The sequence below is a fragment of the Calcarisporiella thermophila genome (genome assembly GCF_041956535.1).
Source record: "Calcarisporiella thermophila strain CBS 279.70 unplaced genomic scaffold VTP21scaffold_17, whole genome shotgun sequence".
NCBI classification, from domain to species: domain Eukaryota; kingdom Fungi; phylum Calcarisporiellomycota; class Calcarisporiellomycetes; order Calcarisporiellales; family Calcarisporiellaceae; genus Calcarisporiella; species Calcarisporiella thermophila.
Window position 1 is genome coordinate 318,446 of NW_027192207.1, and position 22,008 is coordinate 340,453.

General features: G+C 44.1%; 5 protein-coding genes across 5 annotated transcripts; 2 read left to right on the plus strand and 3 right to left on the minus strand.

Moving 5' to 3' along the window:
• Positions 1 to 694: 694 nt before the first annotated feature.
• Positions 695 to 6,487, minus strand: VTP21DRAFT_3362 (uncharacterized protein; the record flags this gene model as incomplete). Its single annotated transcript, XM_069393657.1, has 3 exons — positions 695 to 2,793; positions 2,865 to 6,103; positions 6,168 to 6,487. 3 exons carry the CDS (start codon positions 6,485 to 6,487, stop codon positions 695 to 697), a joined length of 5,658 nt encoding a protein of 1,885 aa, XP_069249366.1.
• A 557-nt stretch (positions 6,488 to 7,044) lies between these two features.
• VTP21DRAFT_3363 (uncharacterized protein) lies at positions 7,045 to 10,921 on the minus strand (the record flags this gene model as incomplete). The annotated part of the gene is made up of 11 exons (XM_069393658.1): positions 7,045 to 7,464; positions 7,534 to 7,587; positions 7,657 to 8,005; positions 8,069 to 8,276; positions 8,346 to 8,768; positions 8,831 to 9,638; positions 9,697 to 9,842; positions 9,908 to 10,038; positions 10,103 to 10,289; positions 10,351 to 10,572; positions 10,669 to 10,921. 11 exons carry the CDS (start codon positions 10,919 to 10,921, stop codon positions 7,045 to 7,047), a joined length of 3,201 nt encoding a protein of 1,066 aa, XP_069249367.1.
• Positions 10,922 to 11,827: 906 nt separating this feature from the next.
• On the plus strand, positions 11,828 to 16,454 carry VTP21DRAFT_3364 (uncharacterized protein; the record flags this gene model as incomplete). Its single annotated transcript, XM_069393659.1, has 14 exons — positions 11,828 to 12,406; positions 12,473 to 12,571; positions 12,634 to 12,839; positions 12,904 to 12,983; positions 13,055 to 13,262; positions 13,328 to 13,445; positions 13,507 to 13,622; positions 13,695 to 14,110; positions 14,180 to 14,256; positions 14,328 to 14,549; positions 14,609 to 15,040; positions 15,099 to 15,539; positions 15,603 to 15,949; positions 16,016 to 16,454. 14 exons carry the CDS (start codon positions 11,828 to 11,830, stop codon positions 16,452 to 16,454), a joined length of 3,780 nt encoding a protein of 1,259 aa, XP_069249368.1.
• A 406-nt stretch (positions 16,455 to 16,860) lies between these two features.
• On the minus strand, positions 16,861 to 18,622 carry VTP21DRAFT_3365 (uncharacterized protein; the record flags this gene model as incomplete). Its single annotated transcript, XM_069393660.1, has 3 exons — positions 16,861 to 17,903; positions 17,962 to 18,553; positions 18,614 to 18,622. 3 exons carry the CDS (start codon positions 18,620 to 18,622, stop codon positions 16,861 to 16,863), a joined length of 1,644 nt encoding a protein of 547 aa, XP_069249369.1.
• A 1,819-nt stretch (positions 18,623 to 20,441) lies between these two features.
• On the plus strand, positions 20,442 to 21,880 carry VTP21DRAFT_3366 (uncharacterized protein; the record flags this gene model as incomplete). Its single annotated transcript, XM_069393661.1, has 2 exons — positions 20,442 to 21,285; positions 21,345 to 21,880. 2 exons carry the CDS (start codon positions 20,442 to 20,444, stop codon positions 21,878 to 21,880), a joined length of 1,380 nt encoding a protein of 459 aa, XP_069249370.1.
• Between the last annotated feature and the right edge of the window lie 128 nt (positions 21,881 to 22,008).

A 22,008-nucleotide genomic window follows, 5' to 3' on the forward strand; every position in this document is an offset into this window, starting at 1 on the left:
GGCACACCAAGATGAAGTTAGGTCTAGTGTACTGACTAGCTTCCCAATTGAAAGAGGAGTTGTTCAGCTTCTTTATTTCATTGCATCTATCAGCAAAGGATGAGGTGAAGTCTTTCACAAGCCTAGTATATATTTCTATAGAGCACTGCATAGTCCATCTAAGATTGAACCATTATGGAGAGTTTGAAATTACCTATTTGCTACTTTCCATTCGTTATTACTATATACCTATTCTCAATCTGCTTGAAAAGGGTGCGGTACTTTTGTAGAAGATATCCTACTGTACCACAAGTTCAGACCCTTTTGTCTATATTAATCCGATCTCTTGGCACTTTGAAGCTCCTACTCCTTGCACTTTGGGAGAATGGGCCCATAGGGCAAAATACGATCTCCTCTTCAATCCACTCTCATCCCCAGATTTGCATGGCAAGAGCTCCAGGCAGCTCAGAAGATGTTCTAAAATAAAATAAGATATATATATTCAGGGATGAAGAAGAGAGTTTTTTTGGAAGAAGAAAAGGAAATATATAAAAAAGAAAAAGAATAGCCATGAAACATACAATTGAAAAAAAAAAATAAAACGGATAACAAAGAAATAGACAGAGCACAGCTTTAACATCACTCAATTATTTCAGTTTGTATTCTGGTTATGGGTCATCCACCGCAGGGGAAGCGAAATAAAATAGCAATCCGTTTAAAGCTTCCCTTGCAAAATCAGCTCTATGCAATTATTGATATACTCCTTCTTGGGGGTCATGTCCACACCAAAGTAGGCGGAGAGCTCCTCTCGAACCTGTTTCTTGGTGATCGACATCAAGTCGCTACTGCTGATGATCCGCCGGATCTGCTCCACGATGGCGTCGTCCGATGGCAAAGGCTGCTGCTGCTGCTGCTGGCCCATGTATCCGTCGATGAGCGAGAGCTGCATGCCACTTAGGGGACGCGTCGATCCAGCTCCTGTGCCGCCGTTGTAGTCGAGCTCGGAGGGGACACCCATGCCGGCCGAGCGGTCAAGCATCATGGAGCCGCGTTGGGACGCCATATCAGGGAAGAAGAGGTGTTGAGGAAGCTGGTGGTAAGAGGCCATGGACATACGATCGGCTTCGAGACCGGCAGCAGGACCGGGAGACCGCGATCGGCTACGTCCAGCGCTGGCAACGGAGTTACGGTGCATGGCTCCCATGGCCATTGCAGGCGAGGGTATTCCCATTTGGCTGGCCGCATAGTGCTCCTCATCCCCGATCACAGACCCCGCCATCGACCGCGAACCCCGCTTCGAGCCGGAGTATCCGCGGGTACGGTAGGACACTTGGGTGCCGCCGCTCTCGTGGGAGGCAGCCGTTCCAACCTCCCACATGTCTTGCTCGTAGTCTGACCACTTCCTCAGCGGGATTTCACGGGGGTCGAATTTCCCTTCATCGGTGACGACGAATTTCTTGCCCTTTTCACCCACCACCACGCGAGTGTTACCCCACGAGAAGTCGTCGAAATGCCAGAAGGAATACAGCGGAATGTAGAACGAGAATACGGGAATGGCGAAGATGTAGAAAATCATCCAGCCGATGTGCTCCCACTTGCGCCGCAAGAGGAAGATGATGGCCTGCAGACCATACACGGCAGCCAGCATGATCAGCGACGTCATCACCACGAAGCCCTTCGAGGTTGCCGCCAGCACCACCAGGTACACCAGGTATATCACCATGGCAGGCATGATGAGCGTGGCAAACAAGTCCACGAACACGACGAACCGCATCGAGAAACAACAGAAACCACAGAGATGAGGGAGGAACATAAGCTCAGCCAAGTTGTGGATCGTCGAGTTGATCCAACGGCGACGCTGCGAAAGCAGCACAGACCAGCGGTCGGGTGCGTTCGTTCTGCACTGAGCATCGGGGATGAACCGCAGCTTGAACATCGGGAAATGCTTCATCATCAGAGTGGTCAAGTAACGATCTTCACCCAAGTGGAGCAAGTTCTTCTTGTGCAGGGTGTCCACGGAGTTCTCTCCATAGTCGTCGATCATCTCGTTGCTCACGATCAACGGCTGTTGTTTCTCGGGCGTGCGGATGCGATACATACAGAAACAGCCGGGCAAGCAAGTGACGGACCCAAACAGAGACTCGAAGGCCTTCGAGAGATGATGCGAAATATAGTACTCGTAGACCTGGATCATGGTCACCCAGCTGTCACGCTCGTTGGAAAGCATCGTCTCACCGCACAAGCCAATCACCCGCGTGTCATGGACAAAGGTCGATACTAGTCGGTTGAGCGAGTCGGGAAGCACCTCGGTATCGGCGTCCACCATCAAAATGAACTCGTAGAAGCTTGGGTTCACCCCGATCACATTCTTCATTTGATGATACACTTCGAGCTCAAGCGGCGCCATCTCCTTATTGTAGTGAACCTTGTTGAGGAACCGCATCAAGATCATCTGCGAATCGCGTTTGCCACGGTTGCCGGGACGCTGACGCTCGGTCGGCTTACCCACCTTGACGACGACAATATAGGGAACCACGTGACCATTGCATTCGTACAATCCTGAATAGACCTTGCCCATATTATGCTGCTTTGCGCCCTCACCCAATGACTGGAAGCTGAGAGGCTCAGGGTCGACGTTGGGATCCACTCCCAGAATGTCAAGGACGATGCGGGGGGTAGGGCGATCGTTGCCGGAACCAATAATCATACCATCGCAAATAATGAAGAGGAGTTTGCGCTTGTCATCGTAGCGGAGTGCTGCAAGAGAGTCGATGGTCTTTCGCAAAGACTCTTCACCTTCCGTGTAACAAGGGACTAGAGTAGCGCGAGAAAAAGGGTCAATTCCAGAGGTCACATAGAATTGGGCTGTAAACGAGTATTCATACCTTGGCAGATGATAAACCGGTCGTGTTCTTCAGGCTCTCTCCGCGAACCCAACTGCAATGCCGCCAAGAATTTAAAGATGATGATGGACACCATCATGAGTGAGATGGCGAGCAACAAGTAGGTGCCAAACAGACACCGCGCCGAGCTTCGATTATCTACCACACCCACGAAGAACAAGTTGCGTAGACACACCCGTTGCCAAAGCTTTTCCCGGTCGGGCAAAGGCAGAGAGTCAAAATATTTGGTCACATCCTCTCCGGCCGATTTCTGGAACAGTTCCGTCACTTTAATATGCATAAATTCCGTTTCACCAATAGGGGCCGTCTGACCGGGAGGGGCTCGATTCTTTCGGCCACCTTTGATATACTCCGTCATGTCATATACTGCATTGTCGATGACGGCCCAACGCCGGAGTTTATTGGGGTCGATGGCCTGATCTCGGATGGCGTCCATAGAGTAGGCCATGTATCCGACACGATATTTCTTGCGCATCATCTCCATCTGGTTCCAATACCAGTCGCGCCTGAAATCTTCCGTAAAATACCGGAAGTCATGGTAACGAGCGATTGGGTTTGTATAATTGAGGTTGGCGTCGAGTGGAACAGAATCATCCACCGAGCCCGTCACACCCTGGCATAGTGCGCTAACTTGCACAGGGAATATGTCCGAGGCATCCTTCCCCGCAAAGTTCAAGACTTCTTTCTGTGGAATTAGCGAAGGGGCCCAATGATTCGGAGCAAAACGCCCTAGATCGAATACTTCTCCACGGATCGCAGTGAATTTTTCAGAGGAGTCGGAGGGAAATTGTAGTTCGTTGGGAGAAAAGACGTTTTGTTTCGGGCAGATGATCTTGTCCAAGCCAATGATGAAGAAGAGCTGGAGAGCGCATATAAAGAAAATGAGTATACACAACGCGACCTTCTCGCGCCAGGCGATTTGGATATCGGGCCGTTTCTTCCCGCACGAGACAAGGCAGTAATTGGAGAAGGGCCAGGTCAAAAACCAGACGAGGGCAAGCCAGCGCTTGCGAGCCCCAGACATCTCAGCCACCTCCTCAAGCGTTTCATCGGGCGGAGGTTGTCCATCGGCAAGCATCGTCTTCATCTCCATTTCATTGAAGCCCAGGGAAACATACATATCCGAGCCATAGTTGGACTCGTTGTCGTTGTAGCGATCCGGATAAAATTCCTCCTCGGAGAGATATGACTGCACGTCCTCTCCGGTGTAGAGTGAACGCCCGTCAGAAACAGCTCCACCCTCCTGTCGTGGGTGTCCCGTTGTTTCTGACAGATATTCGCCCTCCTTGTCGAGCTTATCCTCTTTGGCGCGTCGCTGCTCGTCCTTGTCGATGTTCCGCAAATTATCCTCCAAGTCCCTCCACGACTTCTCGTTCAAAAATACCTTTGCATTGCCAACCGCCATGGCATCGGCAGCCCATCCGAAAATCGTGCGAGCTGCTTCACATTTCTCACGTAGGCTCCGGTTTTGCTCGATACCCAGAGGGTTAAGAACTGGCGAGTACCGCTCGAAAAACTCAGCATGGGTAAATGATATGGTATAATTCACCTTCAGTCGCTTTGCAATATCCACGAGACCAAGCACCCGAACTTGAGATTTCACTTTCTTGGCGTCAAACATGTTAGGCTGCCCATTATTGTTAGGCCGGATGCAAAACACAAGCCAGTTGGTGGTTTCGGATAGCGTGGTTGCTAGGTCATCGAGGGCACCGCGAAGTTGTGTAGCCACACATCTCATCGTTGGCTTGTCTTGCGCATCGGCTCCTCCCTCATTGGTCCCCTCCTTCTTCTTTGGGCGTCGCATTGAAGGGGCTCTTGTTGGAGCGGCAGACTGCTGTGCACTAACAATCGTGTTTTCATTACGTGGATGGGCCTGAGTAGCAAGAGCCTTCCCACGGAACAATTCCGAGATGAATGAGTTGCTTGTGGGCTTGATATCACTTCCACCACGGAAGAGCGCGATGAAATCGCCCCCTAGCATATCCAAGTTCATCTCGGTAAAACCGTCGATCGTGTAGTTAACTTGTCCTGCAAAGTGGCGGACGCTGAAAGAGTGTGACGTCTGCGTGTAGGTCCTCTTGCTAATGTTGGAAATATAGGTGGAATAGGAGGTGCATGTTTTATCGAATGCTTCCACAAGTGCCGAATCAGTTTTGGGGCCTTTGCCAGAAAATTGCTCATCCATAACCTTGACGATCCCATTTGACAGCATCTCCAAGCATTCCGAGTTGTCAGTGTAGGGCACCTTGGCCACCGACTGGACGCCATCCTGCTCGAATTCTCCCACATTGAAGAGGTGCTGGCGCACAATGGAGTGGAGGCGCTCGTTAGCAAAATTAACGCAGAATTGATCGAACAGATTCTTCTCATGACTCTGAAAACCGGGGAGATCCACAATGCCTATAAAGCTTGCAAACTCATCCCGACAGAACTTGACGTTGATCTGCTCGACAATCCAGCTAAACAGGAGGGAATAGAGCGCCTTTGCGAGACTATCACGATGGGCGGCAGCCTGTTCAGCATTGAGAAACACAGTGGTCACGTCTTTCTTGATCATTTCTGTCTTATACGTGAGCACTGTCTCGAGCGCTTTCGTCTCGAGCCCAAGCAAATCAGCAGCAATGGAGAGGGTTTCCACGTTTTTGATCTGTGCTGATTCCTGCGTGTTCGATGAGACATCAAAGAATATCAAATTCCCGAGATGTAGGATAGCAGCGAGCAATTGCATCACTTGGAATATTTGTTTGCTCCTAAATCCACACGACTTCATTGCTGTTCGAAGCTGGCCAAAGTTTTCTGCATCATCTATGGATGGGACATGTGTCAATTGGCCCATGCTCGTGTAGCGGAAGGTGGATGCATCACCGAGTTGGAGATGCGATTGTTCGTCGGGCGACGAGCCAGCAAGGAGATAGTAAAATACATTAAAATTGCGCTCATGGAGGGGCACCGACACCACACGTGATCGCTCCAGTAGATAATCGAGGGTCTTAGCCCCCACCATGCGGCCGCGTTCATTAAAGAGCACTTCGACATATCGACCAAAACGCGAGGCACCGTCATTGATGATGGTTTTAGCATTGCCGAAAGACTCCAGCACAAAGGCAGAATTAACCACATGCCCGGGAATCTTGGAGGGTTTTTTATGCCCCGTACTAAGAGCCCCGAGGTGGTGGAGAATATGGTTAAATGTTTTCGACTTCCCACTGCCGCTTTCACCACTAATTTCAAGATAATTAGGTGAGTTGAGTCAAAAGAATGCAAATAATTTCGAGGAGTAAAAACCTGAGTATGATCGCTTGGTCAAGCCCAGTTCGACGCATATGTAGATAGGCATGTGATGTAAGCTTGAATATGTGTGGAGGGAGTTCATTGCGCTGCCCCGATGTGTCTTTATAGTCTGCTACATAGTCTTGACTTGCAGAGTCCAGCAGGCCAGGGAGATCTTTGTATGGGTTCACCACGACGAGGGCGACGTCGCTTAATGCTGTGTACACCGCATCCTGCTGGAATCGCTCTCGAAGATTAGACACAATGTCATCCTCCGTGTGTGAATTAAGCTGACAGAGGTCAGGGTTTTGCTCGTAGGATTTACGTTTTCCCATCTTGGGGAATCTAGGATGCTATTAATGCTGTACACAAGTCAGTTAGCACAAATGGACGGGAGTGGACGGAATCCCACTAATCTCAATGCGGTACCTTTGCGATGAGAGAGAAAGTAGTGGAGGAGTAGGGCGAATTAAATGATGTTGAAGAGACTTTTTTTTGGGTCAGAGAAGAAAAATGAGAATCATGAAAGAGGAGACTATATGGATGAAGAGATATAGGAAGTAAGGTTTGAAAAAGTCAAAATAATAGAATTAAGTGTGAGGCGATAGGAGGGTATCAATTAATCCTCGCAAGTGATGTCTTAAGTTATTCTCGATGGATATGAATTGGAAGAAGAAACAGGGAGATAAAATAGGTGAACAGAGCATCCATGCCAGTGCGCTTATTCGTGCATTTTATCTATTTTTATTTTATGATATGCGCATTTTCTGAAACCCAGTCAAGGAGGCGGAGGAAATTGGTGAAAGGGGAAATAGTGCGAGGTAAAACCAAATTTACACAACAACAAATAAGTTATATAAATAGCTACTCTAGGCAAGGGGTTATCCAAAATCTAATCATCATCATGATGCTCATCCTGCTGCTGCTTCGCCCTCTCTAGCTTCGCCAGCATCTCCTCATACATGATAGAATTCAGGATCTCGTAGTCGAGCACTCTCTGTTCCTCTGAGATGGGCATCACTTCGGCTCTGCTGTTGCTTTCACTGATTCTCAGAGATTCCTGGTTCTCGGCGTGTTTTTCCTCATTATACGATAAATGGGTCATGAGCACACACTCTCCAACTAGCAACTTCACCATTTCACGCAGAGTATCCAGCCGTTCGATCACCTCCTCGAATGACGCACTACATGAGTACCAAAAAAGGCGGCGATACAGCGAAGTGGTTTGGTTTGGATCCTCATGGAGTCGGATCTCACGGTGAATACGTTGACGTGCTATACGAGGCGAAGGAATAACGGGGGGAAGGGGTGCCTAATGCATGCGCAATAACATTTGTTTAATTTCAATAAAAAAATTATACCCACATTAATATACACATACCTTTGCTGTAAGAGATGCACCCAATATGTGAAAATTAAGGGTGAGAGCAGAGTTCTGGAGAGGGGGAAGGAAGAAAAATGTTAACAGAATTTCCCGGAATAATAAAAACTGAATATATCTTACCAAACTATGGCGGTATCGATTGACAAAGGTCATTTGGTCCATTGGAATGAGCGGTTGAACATTTTCTGATAAATATCGTATGGATACAAATCTATCGAGTATATCCTGGCAATTCTGGATAATATCGGCGTATATCTTTATAGGAAAAGGGCCTTTAAGCCTCGGCTCTCGCTCGCTCATCGTAAGTAGCGCACGAGCTCTTGCAAGATCTTTAAGTAGTTTACTCGTCACTGTGTCTACTTCAGCTTTCCTTGGTCTCGTCTCGTCATAGATATAGCATACTATATAGGAGGAATAAAGCGCGCCTAGTGCTAGTAAATGTTTGCCAAGCAGCTTGCGTAGATGCTTCCTATAGGGTTGAGGAGGCGGTCAATTGGCCGAATAACAGCTATTCGTCAATAGATTCACTGACCTTGCAACAAATGGCCACCAGAGCGAATTGACAATAAACCCGGCTAGGATACCAATGGAAAATAAGCAGATACGCTGATAGGCTATCTCCAATACACTACTTTGCTGGTGATATTGCATCAGAATAACGGTGGTGAAAGATAATAAATTAATGAGAGCGAAGCGTCCCCATTGTGGGCTGACGATGATCAGATACCATGAGGGTACAACTAGCGTAGAGAATCTCTCGTTAATGACTACAAAATATAATGTCTGGAATGTTTCCACAAACAACTCACTTAGGATCTGGCCTAAGATCATGACGACAACCGGGTTCCCACTCCCAATGTAATACAAGACGACCGCCCAAAATACACCAAAGATCGATCCAATCAACCGGACCAATCCGCTTAGTATAGTATCACCAACCGAGGGTGAAATCACCAAAAGAAACGCTATTGCGGCCCAATACCCATGAATGTTCAAGAATGTGGCCATAAAAGAGTCGGTGAATGCAGGCGAAAGAAGGGCAAGCACGGTAACGGTGGATTTAATGGTGAAACGAACTTTGACACCCGAAAGAAACCGTCCGACTGCAACGATCTGCTGGCGTAACGAGGATTCCACTGGGGAGCTAATGCTCTCTATTTCTTCGGCGGGCCTCGGCTCTTGCATCACGCCCACTCGCTGAAGGAAAGCAGTGGTGTCCTCCTCGTATTCAGCTAATAAATATAAAATGTCGGTGTAAATGCTCATAAACAACGTATGAAGTTGTATCATATACCAGCTGTAGGGCCATCGCAATCCAACCTCTTCTCCTGGTGCGTATTTTTCATCCACTTTCGATATACCCATCTGGGGAAAAATATCCTTTTCTTTGCATAAGCCATCGTCGAATTTTTATTACCGGCGCCTTCTTCGATTTGTCGGGAGCCAATACTTCCGACGCCGCGTTTCGCTTGGAGAGTTTCGATGCGCCGGAACAGTTCAAGAATAGATCTAGCAAGATCCCTCATACTAGCCATGAAAAAGAAAACGAGCAAGATCTCTTCCCGGGGACCGACATCCACCCCCTCAATGTGCTGAAGCGCTTCGGTCTCCCGCTCGTCAAACTGCCGAATGGCTTCGCTCAACCGCATAGAAACTTCGTGTACATCGATATCAGAGATCCTCTCGGAGGTTCGATGTCTTCGGACGTTTAAACTTTTGAGGTATTTCAAGAGCCAGCCTGCCCTGTTTCTCATTTTTTCCTGCTTTCGAATTTCGGCATTGGATGCGTCTGCCTGTGGGCATTCGACATCATAACAGACACAGATGTGTGTACGCGCCTTGGATAAGCTGTCGCAGCACACAGTACATAACTCCTCGATCGGGCCCCTGACGATTTTTAGTATAGTCAGGAAATAATCCTTATCTCCCTGAGTAATTTCTTTGTCGGGGATGTGAATGGAAGGTGGCCGCGATGAGGGTCGCGAGCCAGTCGCACCATGAAAAGGAACATAGGGAGCGTATTTAGCACTGACAATGTTATCGTTTTCTTGGGTAAGAAGTGTTCGACTAGCGCGACGGGCTGCGAGGAGAAGATTCTCGTTCTAATGAAAAAAAAAGGTAAAGTAAGCATTCATGAGCCGGTAGAAAAGTGGATCTTACTTGGATTGTCAAAGCAAGACTTGACCCGTGATTAGTCAGGGTCTCTAGCAAACCTTTGAAAGATTTGAGATCTTCTGGGCGGAGATGCCCGTAAATGATTTCGCGTTTAGCTGCAGCATAGGCGGCTTTAACTCTATTGACAGAACCTATGGAATAATATTCGAATAAGCCAAGAAAGAGTTAATTGTGTTTACAACATTCCTTGTATCACCTCGTAGCTTCGCTAAGGAAGCTGAAATTTCGCTTGAATTGATCCCCTCCGCATCTGCCTTCATTAAAAACTTGGTAACGCTAAGGTTGATAAGCTTTTCTAGGTCCACAAAGCAATTCAAGAAATCACGACTATATAAATATGCATATGTGTCTTGAGTCTTTCGCAATAATTCAAGTTTTCATTGGAGTATACCCTAGATTTTTGTAAGCTGTTTCCGGGAGAATTAGGAAGTTGACAGCCAGACTCACGGCAAGGCCGATGAGTAGCGGTATGGCAATATTAGCGATGTATCGAGGTTCGAAGACAGTGGCATCGGGGTGGGACATTACTGGAATGGCGGAGCTCATTACTAGGAACACACTAAATATCATGAACTCACCTAAATCACGATATAATTATTAAAATAGCAAGCAGAGATAAAAGAAAGTGCTAATAATGACCATTGGCTGCACGAAGATAATGTGAAATAACTAATGACACTGCAATAAATGCAAGGCCAATGCCCCGCCCCCCCTTGTCTCCTTCTGCTAAATGTAGTGCATTGTAAGTGGTTGAGGCGGCAATGCTACTAGAGGAGAAGATAAGCCCGATGGCTACCCCCGTAATAAAGTAAGTGGCGAGCCAGATATGCGCACCGAGAGTCCTACCGGGATGAAGTAGCCCTATTTAAAACAAAATAACGAAGAGGGCAGAAGTCAAACTCGGTAAAGATTTGACAGATTGTATTCATTTTTCAAATAAAAGGTGGGAATATGTACCTGCACTGACAGGCAATAAACTGTATGAAGCAGTGACGCTCACAATTAGAGGTGAATATGCAATGATAATGGCTATGTCAAATGCAATGATTCCCTTTATGATATATTTGCAATTGGTGTAAGTGAGTGAACGGAGAAAATCATCCCAGAGGATCTGTAGCTTTGTGTTTTTCTTTTTTATAACTATGGTGGGGTCAGCATTATTGATTTCGACATTGTTGCTTTTACGTATATTCGTTGCATTGGCATCCATAATGTGATAATTGACTAATTACATTTCATAATCAAAGAATGGTGCGCCTTATCGTTTTTCCTAAAATACGGTTTTTAGCGCTCCGGTTAATCAATTTCATCAATTTGGTTCAACCCCGGCACAACCCAAGCCCCCTGGGCCTAATGCGCGAGCTCTACATATTGGTTCTGATATTGATAATACATCACTGCAGAATATAATGTGATGCCGCAGGTAAACTTTGTATAGCGCCATTCAGAAACGCCTAGGATGGTTCACTTCTAGAAGAATCCAGGCACAAATAAAACCTTTAGCTTTACTTGATATCCGACAATAAGAATAGACGACACTCGGAAATGTATATTCCTAATAGAAAAGAAGCAATAATTGTAGAAATAAGAGTTAAAGAGGAAATTTTTGGTAAGAGTTCATGAATCAAACGTAAATTATAGCTTTGGACTTTCGAGACTATCCAGGTTCAAAAAAGGAGCGGGAAGCGGGAAGCAAGGGAACTTGAGAGGAAGGTAAATGCGTCCGACACAGTTGCCGAAAATGTCAAGTAATTTAAGTAACTTATTCGAACCCAAATCTGCCACTACTATGAATGCTTTCATTCCCATCTAAGCCACCAATTTACGAATGGTCCAGCTAGGAAGTTTCTTTAAATTTGATATCATCGCAAAGCAATCTTGGGAGGACATCAAGTTGTGGGCATAGCACTGAATTTTGTGAACATCGTATTTTCTGCCCATTACAATCAAGATATAATCCGTTGTCCAGATAATATTTAATATCAATTTCGTTACTTTACCACATCGGTGCTTGTCATCAGGGCTCGATTCTTAAATTGCCATTCAACAGAGGATCGAAGGATCCTTCCCCTCTTCCCCTTCAAGACTAGCCAGCTGATACACTTAATAGGCTGAAATGTCCCGCTATCCAAAGGAAAATCTTCTTTTAGGGTCATCGCAGTCGTACGATCCAGACGATTCTGTTCCCTATCAACAAAATCAATGGACCTCCCATGGCGATTATAGAGTTCCTCCACACGATGAGGAAGACCTCATTGACTTACAGCAGCAATATGACCCATATGCCACACCGAGACCTGCCTATCTCAGTGCTCCACGATCGATTGACACTCAATCGGTTTCTTTCGACCAGCATATTCGCGATGATGATGAAGCTGGCTTACTGGCGAACATGGCGCAGAGTCCTTCTCCACTATATGGAAATTCTGCTCCTGTTCCAGATAGTGCCGCACCACCTTCGCGAACTAAAACACAATTGAGTAGGCTCACATCATTCTCATTTGGACGTCCGAAGCAGGAAGGAACTATTCGTACCATTTACATCAACAATCCTGATCGCAATAGCCAGCAAAAGTTTTTACACAACAAGGTGTTCATGGCCAAGTATACGTGGTACTCGTTCCTGCCTAAGTTTTTGAGAGAGGAGTTTTCGAAGACGGCGAACGTTTTCTTTTTATTTATCTCTGCCATTCAAGTAAGCCTCTGTCGGTGTATAATGGTTAGTTAACGTATTGATTTTAAACGGTCTCTTTTTTATTAGCAAATTCCCGGGATCTCACCCACCTCAAAATTCACCACTTTGGTACCGTTGGTTATCGTGCTGACTGCCACGGCAATAAAGGAAATTCTTGAAGATATAGTAAGTAGTCACTTGCTGTAATTATGCTATAACTCCTTTGACCATTCTTTGCGTGTTTGTAGCATATACACAAATCGGATGCTGAGATGAACGCTCGTAAAGTTAAGATCCTCAGCGGTAGTACTTTTTTGGAGAAGCAATGGAAAGAAGTTCGCGTAGGCGATATTGTGCGTATTGAGAATTCAGAATTCTTCCCTGCCGACCTTATCCTGCTTAGTAGCAGTGAACCAGAGGGTTTGTGCTATTGTGAGACGGCAAACTTGGACGGGTGGGTAGTTTAATATGTATGATTATTTTAGATAGTATAACTAATGCTATTTTAATCATAATAGGGAGGTGAATCTAAAGATTAAGCAGGCTTTGCCTCAGACAGCAAAGCTCACCTCTCCACTAGAAATTAGTCGACTAGAAGGTAATCGGCACTCACGAATACAACCTATTTAAACATAAGCTTCATCATCTCCATTTTTTTTTTACCGTTAGGTCTCATAAAATCTGAGCTGCCCAACAACCGACTTTATAATTACGAAGGAACTCTTGCAATAACGGATGAATCCAGTGGACGCCCCAAAGAGTATCCACTCGACCCGACACAAATCTTGCTCCGTGGAGCGCAGTTGCGCAATACGAGTTGGGTTTATGGGATTGTTGTATTCACTGGGCATGAAACTAAGCTTATGCTGAACTCGAAGTAAGAATCATTGTGAAATAGCTCTTAACCATTTAGCTAATTCATAACTTTTCGGTGTTTCCTAGCAAAAAACCGTCTAAACAATCCAATTTAACCAAAATCACTAATCTTAACATTCTTTACTTGTTCGGTGTATTGATGTTAATGAGCTTAGTGGGCGCGGCCGGCAACCTTGTTGTGACGGTAAACACTATTTCAGGCAGTTTTCTAATCTTAAGTCGCTTAGCCATCCTTCTATATATAGCTGAAAGAAGAAGAGCGCCTCTCATATCTTTCACTCGAGAACTTGAATAAGTTTGGTGAATTCGGCATGAATATCCTCACCTATTTGATTTTATTGAACAGCTTTATCCCTATCAGGTATGAAATTCAATGCTTTTATCGTTCTAAGATATTTCAGTTATGTTAACTAATCTAATTTATTTTATCAAGTTTGATGGTGACAATGGAGATCGTGAAATATTGGCAGTCTATGTTTATTGATATGGATCTTGACATGTATTATGAAAAAACCGATACACCTGCTACTGCTCGCTCCAGCTCCTTGGTCGAGGAACTTGGCCAGGTGCAATACGTGTTTTCCGATAAAACTGGCACACTTACTTGCAATGAAATGGAATTCAAACAATGCTCGATAGCAGGACTTTGCTATGCAACTGAAGTAGAGGATGGTAAACAAGCACGCGTAGTCGATGGCGCCGAGCAAGGACAATTCAGTTTTAAACAGTTGCAGGAGCACTTGCAATCTCATCCAACTGCTAATGTGATTCATGAATTTTTCACTCTACTTTCAACCTGTCACACGGTTATTCCTGAGAGAAAGGAGGATGAAAAGACGGGACAGAGCGGTATGGATGGAGCAATTTAATTCCATTTTTCGAATGGATAACTAATAACGAGTTTTCTATATACTTTAGAAATTGTTTATCAAGCTTCTTCTCCAGATGAAGGTGCATTGGTAAAGGGTGCATCCATTCTAAACTATACCTTTACAGTGAGTATTTATTTTTAGGAAGAATAGGATCAGTAGTTTTAAATATATTTTTTCTCTTTTCTCCATTTTAGACCCGCCGACCAAACTCTATTACAGTTTCTCTTAATGGTAGAGAGGTCGAATACGAGCTCTTGAATATTTGTGAGTTCAATAGCACTCGTAAACGTATGTCTGCCATCATCCGCGACCCTGAAGGTAGAATCAAGCTTTACTGCAAGGGTGCCGATACAGTTATCCTAGAGCGCCTTAGCGATCAAAATCCCTTTGTCGAGCCAACATTAGCACACTTGGAGGTACATTATACACTAATTTTTCTTTATATATACTTCAATTCACTCTGCACTTTTATTAGGAATTTGCTACTGAGGGTCTTCGAACTCTCTGCATTGCCATGCGAGAGATCCCACCTGAAGAATATGAGCAATGGTCGCAAGTATATGATAAGGCTGCCACCACCCTCCAGAACCGTCAAGATGAACTCGACAAAGCTGCCGAGTTAATCGAGCGAGACATGTTTTTACTTGGAGCCACTGCCATAGAAGATAAACTGCAAGATGGTGTCCCTGACACAATCCATACACTACAAGAAGCTGGAATAAGGGTGTGGGTGTTAACGGGTGACCGACAGGAAACTGCGATTAATATCGGATACAGTTGCAAATTACTCTCGGATGAGATGTCCCTGATTGTGTGCAATGAGGAGTCACACTGGGAAGTGAAGAGCTTTTTGGAGAAGAAATTTAATGACGTGAACTCTATTTTACAGCGTGGAGAGGATCTAGAGGTTTGTTTATATAACTATGCTCTGCTAGGATTTATATCTAATTTTTCCTTTGTTTTAGCCTTTGGCTTTGATTATTGATGGAAAAGCCCTCACGTTTGCCCTCGAAAAGGATGTCGAAAAAATCTTTCTTGATTTGGCAGTGCTTTGCAAAGCTGTCGTATGCTGCCGTGTTTCTCCACTTCAAAAGGCTCTTGTAGTAAAACTTGTGAAGAAATACGTAAAGGCAATTTTGCTCGCAATTGGGGATGGAGCAAACGATGTTAGCATGATCCAAGCCGCCCATGTTGGTGTCGGAATCAGTGGTGTTGAGGGTCTTCAGGCAGCCAGGAGTGCGGATTTTGCAATCTCACAGTTCAGATTTTTGAAAAAGCTACTGCTGGTGCACGGGGCGTGGAGCTATCATCGAATTAGTAAAATGATCTTCTTCTTCTTCTACAAAAACATTGTGCTGTATTTGACGCAGTTCTGGTTCGCGTGTGTAAGCGCTTTCTCCGCACAGGTAACTTATAATACTCCGAGTGTCAAGTGTTTGATTTTATTGAACTAACATTTATGCTTCTAGACATTATATGAATCCTGGACCCTATCCAGTTTCAACGTCATCTTCACCATTTTGCCTCCGTTTGCAATCGGTGTCTTCGACCAATATGTCAGTGCGCGTATGCTGGATAAATACCCCCAGATGTATATGCTTGGCCAAAGCAATGAATTCTTTAATAATAAGAAATTCTGGGGCTGGTTCGGAAATGCTGTTTACCATTCTCTGCTCCTTTTCCTCTGCGGATACTTTGCGTTCTTCAGTGACATCATCTTGCCGGCCGGATACATAGGTGGATTCTGGTTTGCATCCACAACCATGTTCACTGCCGTTTTGACGACAATTTTGTTGAAAGCCGCGCTGATTATTGAGTACGTCATGTCTGGTTAACTCTTCTTAATATCTCAGTTAATAATTGATTTTTTTTTTTGGTATAGCACTTGGAACAAATACAGCGCCATCTCCATTGCCGGATCTCTCTTTGTCTGGATCATTTTCCTGCCCATTTTTGCCTTTATTGCTCCACGCATCAATCTCTCCTTTGAGTATGACGGCCTCGTTGTGCAGCTCTTTTCCTCGCTCTACTTCTATCTCTTCGTCATTGCTGTGCCTCTATTATGCATTATCCGTGATTATATCTGGAAGTACACGAAACGCGTCCACTTCCCCATGTCCTATCACTTTGTTCAGGAGATCCAGAAATATAACATCCCCGATTACCGGCCACGCATGGATCGCTTCCGCCAAGCTGTAAGTAAAGTGAGAAGGATACAGCGCCTGAAGCGGAATCGTGGTTATGCATTCTCTCAAAATGACTCTGGTCAGACGAAGATTATTCGAGCCTACGACACAACTATGAAAAAGCCAAGAGGATGATTTTACTTTATTTTTTCCTGGGTCTGATTTTAAGGAAGAATTTTCTACGCTTCATTTTTTTTTTCTATTGCAAGATTATACTCCAAAAAATTGCCATAGCTGCTTTTTTTTTTAATCATTTTACCATTTTCTTTTCACTTTTGTATGTTTATTTCCTTTCTTTCACTTAGAATCTGACTATATTTTTCTCCTATTCCTTCTCTCCTGCTACATTCTTATTTTTTTTTGTATCAGATTTTGATTCAGTTTTTTATAATTATTTTATCCCTTTTTTTGTTTTTTTTTTTTTTTTTACTATAAATAAAATACATTTACAATATCCATGAATATCAGTAGAAAACAAACCGAATTACAGAGTATAGTATCTTCTTTTAGCGTATCATTAAAATGTTTGTAATATGACTATTCACAGCATGATTCGCTCGGGCTCGAGGAGTAATCTTCGTTTTCCAGTCTTTCGTTTTTCTTCAGCACCCTGTTGAAGTCGATAGAGGATAGTGCCGTCTAGACACGCCCTACATGCATCGCAAGTCAGAAGGCCAGAGGCAGGATCATGTAAAGCAAGCCAGACAAAGGCCCAAAGTAGCTTCGGAAGGAGCCATTGGTGCATAGCGTACCATTGGGGTCGCCCTCTCTCAGTGATTCCTACACGTTTCCACCCATCCCAAAACGAGAAACCAGTTACGGTGAAAACGTGATCGTCCTCTTGCGAATAGAGCAAGTGGCGTCGAGGCCGCACGATTCGAGCACGACCATATTTCACCACTAGCTGATCTATACGTTCTTTTTTCGCCTTCTTGTCACCCTCAACCCATATAGGATCTTCTTGATGACGAACCAAGTCAAGACGCGAAATGTATATAGGAAGAGTGATATAGTGCAATGGGTTATGATACAAAAAGGGACCCGAATATGACGAAGTTGCAGGCGAGAAATTTAGATGAATTAAAGCCGCGAGCGGCACTGAAGTGAGGACTCCAAGGCCAAGGGAGCGCAAGGAACAAGCTGTTTCGAAAACGGTGAACCATCCTCGACTCTGACGATCGAAAAAGCTTAAATGTCGCACTATAACACTCTTTTCACGAATATTTTGTGTTTTCTCTCGCTTTTCGGACTCCCCCGCATCCACCTCCGCTCCCCCTGTTCTTATATCACGCTCCACTGTACCCTCAGGGTGCTCGTCGACCCATAGGCTATATTCTTTATTATCAATGGCCGAACGTGCTTCGTGCTTCTGTACTTCTGGTGGCGGGATAAACTCGTAACTTCGTTCAATATTCTTTGCTTCCTCAACAATAACTTTTTGTATGGGCGCCTCCATGTAAGAGGCAGAAATAGATTCGACTGCTACAGGACGTTCAATTGGTTTTGGTTTAGCAGAAGGAGGAGCCGAATCGAGCTTCGACGCCGCAACATTAGCAAAGGATCTGTTAATGCCATAAACATTCGCTAATTAAATACAATTGTTAAATATTCTGAGTATATTATTCTTGAAAAAAAAATCTACCTTTAGGGTTTCTTTGGCCTATAAATTCCTTCGCTCCAGGCATTGTTGAAAGACCTTCATCACTGCTTTGTATATTTGCTTTCACCGATTCACCTAAAATTGGGAATTCGGACTTGGATTTATTTTCTGGAAGTACACAAGACGAGGTGACTTCAGCATAGGATTCCTGAAGTAAATTTTCGGTAGACTCAGAAAGAGAATTTTTCTCTCCCACGTCAATCATTTCCTTCACGGATGGCATCTTGCTCAAATCATTCTTCACTTGAATCGAGGGATATAGTCCATTATTGGAAGCTTCTGCAGGCGTGGGATCTACTTGTTGCAGAGGCGAAGCATTAATAAGATTTCTTTCGTCATGGCTCTTCTCCATCTTGACATTTGAACTCAAAATTTGTGGAGAATGTTGTTGGTCTCCAGGTGTATTGGTGCTAGCAATATCAGCCCAAGAGGAATTAAGAGAGGAGTGGCCTGAGGAATCCAATTGCAATGCGGTACTGTGGATGACCTTCGTATCTTTTTCCAGTTGAGTAGAAGTTTCGCCACTCGATACAGAGGATTTATGCTTATCAGCAACATGACTACTAGATCCTGTCTGTAGAAAAATAATGCTAAGTCAGTCTTGCGCTAATATTTTTGGAATTATAAGGTCTACTTTATGCATTATTGTTATATGGTAGATACGCCAAAATGTTCTTTTTATAAAACAGATGCGTCTAGTAAATGAATATAGGAGAGCAGCAGTTCAGATGTTACATATATACTGTGAGCTGTATTTTATAGTGTACTCGAAAACAAAAGGCAATTTAATTGATTTTCGCCTTGAGTAATTAAATAAAAAATTCTTTCGCCGAGAAATATCTTGCTTTGTCGTGTGATTATAGTGTAAAAAAGTAAGCCACATTTATGGAGAAGTATTGCAGTAATTGTAGCAAAAATGGAAGTCTATGAAATTCAATGTTGAATCCTTAGACTACAGTAAATAGATGGATCTTTGTTGCGTTATTTATACACTATTTAGACTCATACCAACCATTATGGTTCAATATAGAAGATTGAAACGTATGCATAACCATCAACTAATGCAAACCATGCAAATTTATATTAAAAAGCATAACATGTACTGTCGATTCACTATGAAATATCTTAACATTAAAATAAATTGAAAAAGAATGGTTTATATAAATCTTATTTTTACAAAAGCATTCAAACAAATATTAATATAGTTCAAAAAACAATTCAGATATACTTTCTCAGTGCTCCAAGTCAATTTGCTTTTATACGTTGAAGGATATGGAGCACCATATCCGTAAATGTCATATCAGTCGGAGGGATATTTTCCACCATCTCCATCACCACCTGGTTTCAACTACTGAATAAAACTCCTTGGCATTCTTTATAGTTTCAGGGTGAGTTGAACCCAGCAAAAAGTCAGAGAACATAAACGATCGCAGGTAGAGTAGTTCTGCATTCTCGACTCGTTTCATTTGCAATACAGGGTGATCATTTTCACAAGGTACTATATTTGGAAACTGTGTAGCCAAATAATTTTCCCTCATGTAGAGTGCCCGCTGAAAAGTAAGGTGTGCGTTGGCAAAATATCCATAATCAAGGTATACCTTTGCGAGATTTCTCAGGAGTCTTCCTATTTTATAAGAGTCCGGATACTTCTGACTCTCTTCGATTACTATAGCTCGTCGGTACTGATCGACAACCAAGTTGAAAATGCGCAAGCTTAAAATATAGTCCTGCAAGAGCACATCTGTTATTTTACGGCTCTCAACTCCATAGGTCCTCTCCATAATCACTAACACCTCTCCGTACAACTTCTCTGCTTTGATAAAGTTTATACGTTTGTTATAGTAATCGGCAAACCATTTCAGAGTATCTGCAGTTTCTGGATTATCAACTCCATAGACATTTTTCATTATTGCCGACGCTCTTCGAAGCAGCTGCTCTATCTTAGCATAGATCCTGTGTTCTTTGTAGATATCGGCTAACTCTTTCAGAACATATGCAGTTTCACGACTTTCAGCTCCATGTATCTTCTCTATGATCACCAATCTCCTTTTGTAAGGAAACAGACTCGACATTACTACCAAATATTGCCTAGTACCAGTAACACAATTAGTCTGTGTAACAATTCTCAATTATCGCCTGATCTTGTTTGTCGCCTGATTTTATTTTGATTCCTTTAAATATTGACAACTACATGTTATTGAATTTAACCTTGTTTTTTTACCTTGTTTTACCTTGTCCTTCTCATTATTTTTATTATTTTATTATAAAAACCTTGTTCTCGTCTTATTACAACTGGTAGCGACGAATAACGACCCTTTACACCCTAGATAACACAGAAACATAGACACTTAAAACTAGTTCCCCTAATTCCCAAGTTTCTCTAGTTCCCCAGTTCCCTTAGTATCTTAGTTCCCAAGTAACCCAGTTTCCCTAGAAACCCTGAAAAAACAAACTCAATCAACATGAACACCACGGACATGGAAGTGACACCCAACACAGACCCTGCGCAGTTGTACAGATACATCATGCAACTTAAGGAAGCGTACGACTTACTTAAAGCCAAAGTCAAGGAAAACGAGAAGCCTACTCCGACTCCTCCACCCCCTGCCCCAGAGCCAAAGCCAACACTTCAACCTGGTAAACCCGACTATTTCCACGGTAACTATGGGGAAGATGTGGATTCATGGATCGCGTCAATAAGAAGATTCTTGCAGCTGTATAAGCTGCCTCCTCAAGATGAACTCTTTTATGCAATCTCGTACTTGAAAGGAAATGCACTGGCCTGGTGGAACACATATGAGAGACGAGCCAAGTTCAACCAAGAGCTCATGCCAACCACTTTCGACCACCTCGCCCAACTGCTACATGCACATTTTAAACCTATCGGCTCCGAGGTCATTGCGCGCGAACGACTTGACAGGCTTCGTCAAACCGGGTCTGTCCAGGAGTATGCGTATGCATTCCAGACAATAATCAACGATATCCCAGAGATAAACTCGGAGACACTCCAATGTTTCATCAGAGGCCTGAAACCAAACACTCAAGCAGAGGTCAAGATCCGCCAACCCAAATCCCTTGAGGAGGCAATTAACTTAACCGCCAACATTTTCGACCAAGTAAAATATCCGAGCTTCCACCGAAACCCAAGCTCCAGCCCGATGCATCAAAAAACAAGCCACGTGCCCTTCGACCCTGCCACTCCTATGGAGATAGACGGCGTCCAGACACAACGGTTGAAGAAACTAACCCCTGAGGAGCGGAACAGACTTATCCAAATGGGAGCATGCCTTCGCTGCAGAAAAATGGGTCACTTCGCCAGAAACTGCCCATGGAATACACCTGTTGTCGGAAGCTCAAATGAACAGGCAAAAACCAACTCCCAGTGAAGAACGGGGTCTCCGCTGGGACAAGAGAAGTATCCACACAAACCATCGATCTAACTGAAGTAATAGAAAGCCCGACAGAAATACCTTGCCTGCAAATCGATTCCCCAGGATCTAAGTTTTCCTTATTACGATACCATGGAACCATAAAATCCTGCCCCATTCTTGTATTCGTTGACGGCAGAGCCGCGGGAGGCTTCATCTCACTGAACGAGGTTCACAAACTCAACCTGAAAACCATGACCATCAGCCCCATTTTACTCAAGTTTGCAAACGGCAACACACACGTATGCAACAGCCTAGCTAAGAGCGTCCCTGTGCAAGTGAGCGACCACAAGGAAAACCTGGACCTGTTGGTAGAAGATCTCCCCCAATACGATATTATCCTTGGAAAACCATGGCTAGCGGGACACCAACCGTTTATCAACTGGGAAACTAATGAAATAAAATTTGATTTTAATAACCAAAAAAGCAAGGTAAACAAGGCAAAAAACAAGGTAAAATTCAATAACATGTAGTTGTCAATATTTAAAGGAATCAAAATAAAATCAGGCGATAAACAAGATCAGGCGATAATGGAGAATTGTTATAAAGGTTAATTATGGGGGTGTTCACGCTTCCGCTCATTCTGATTGGGGTTGTTCAC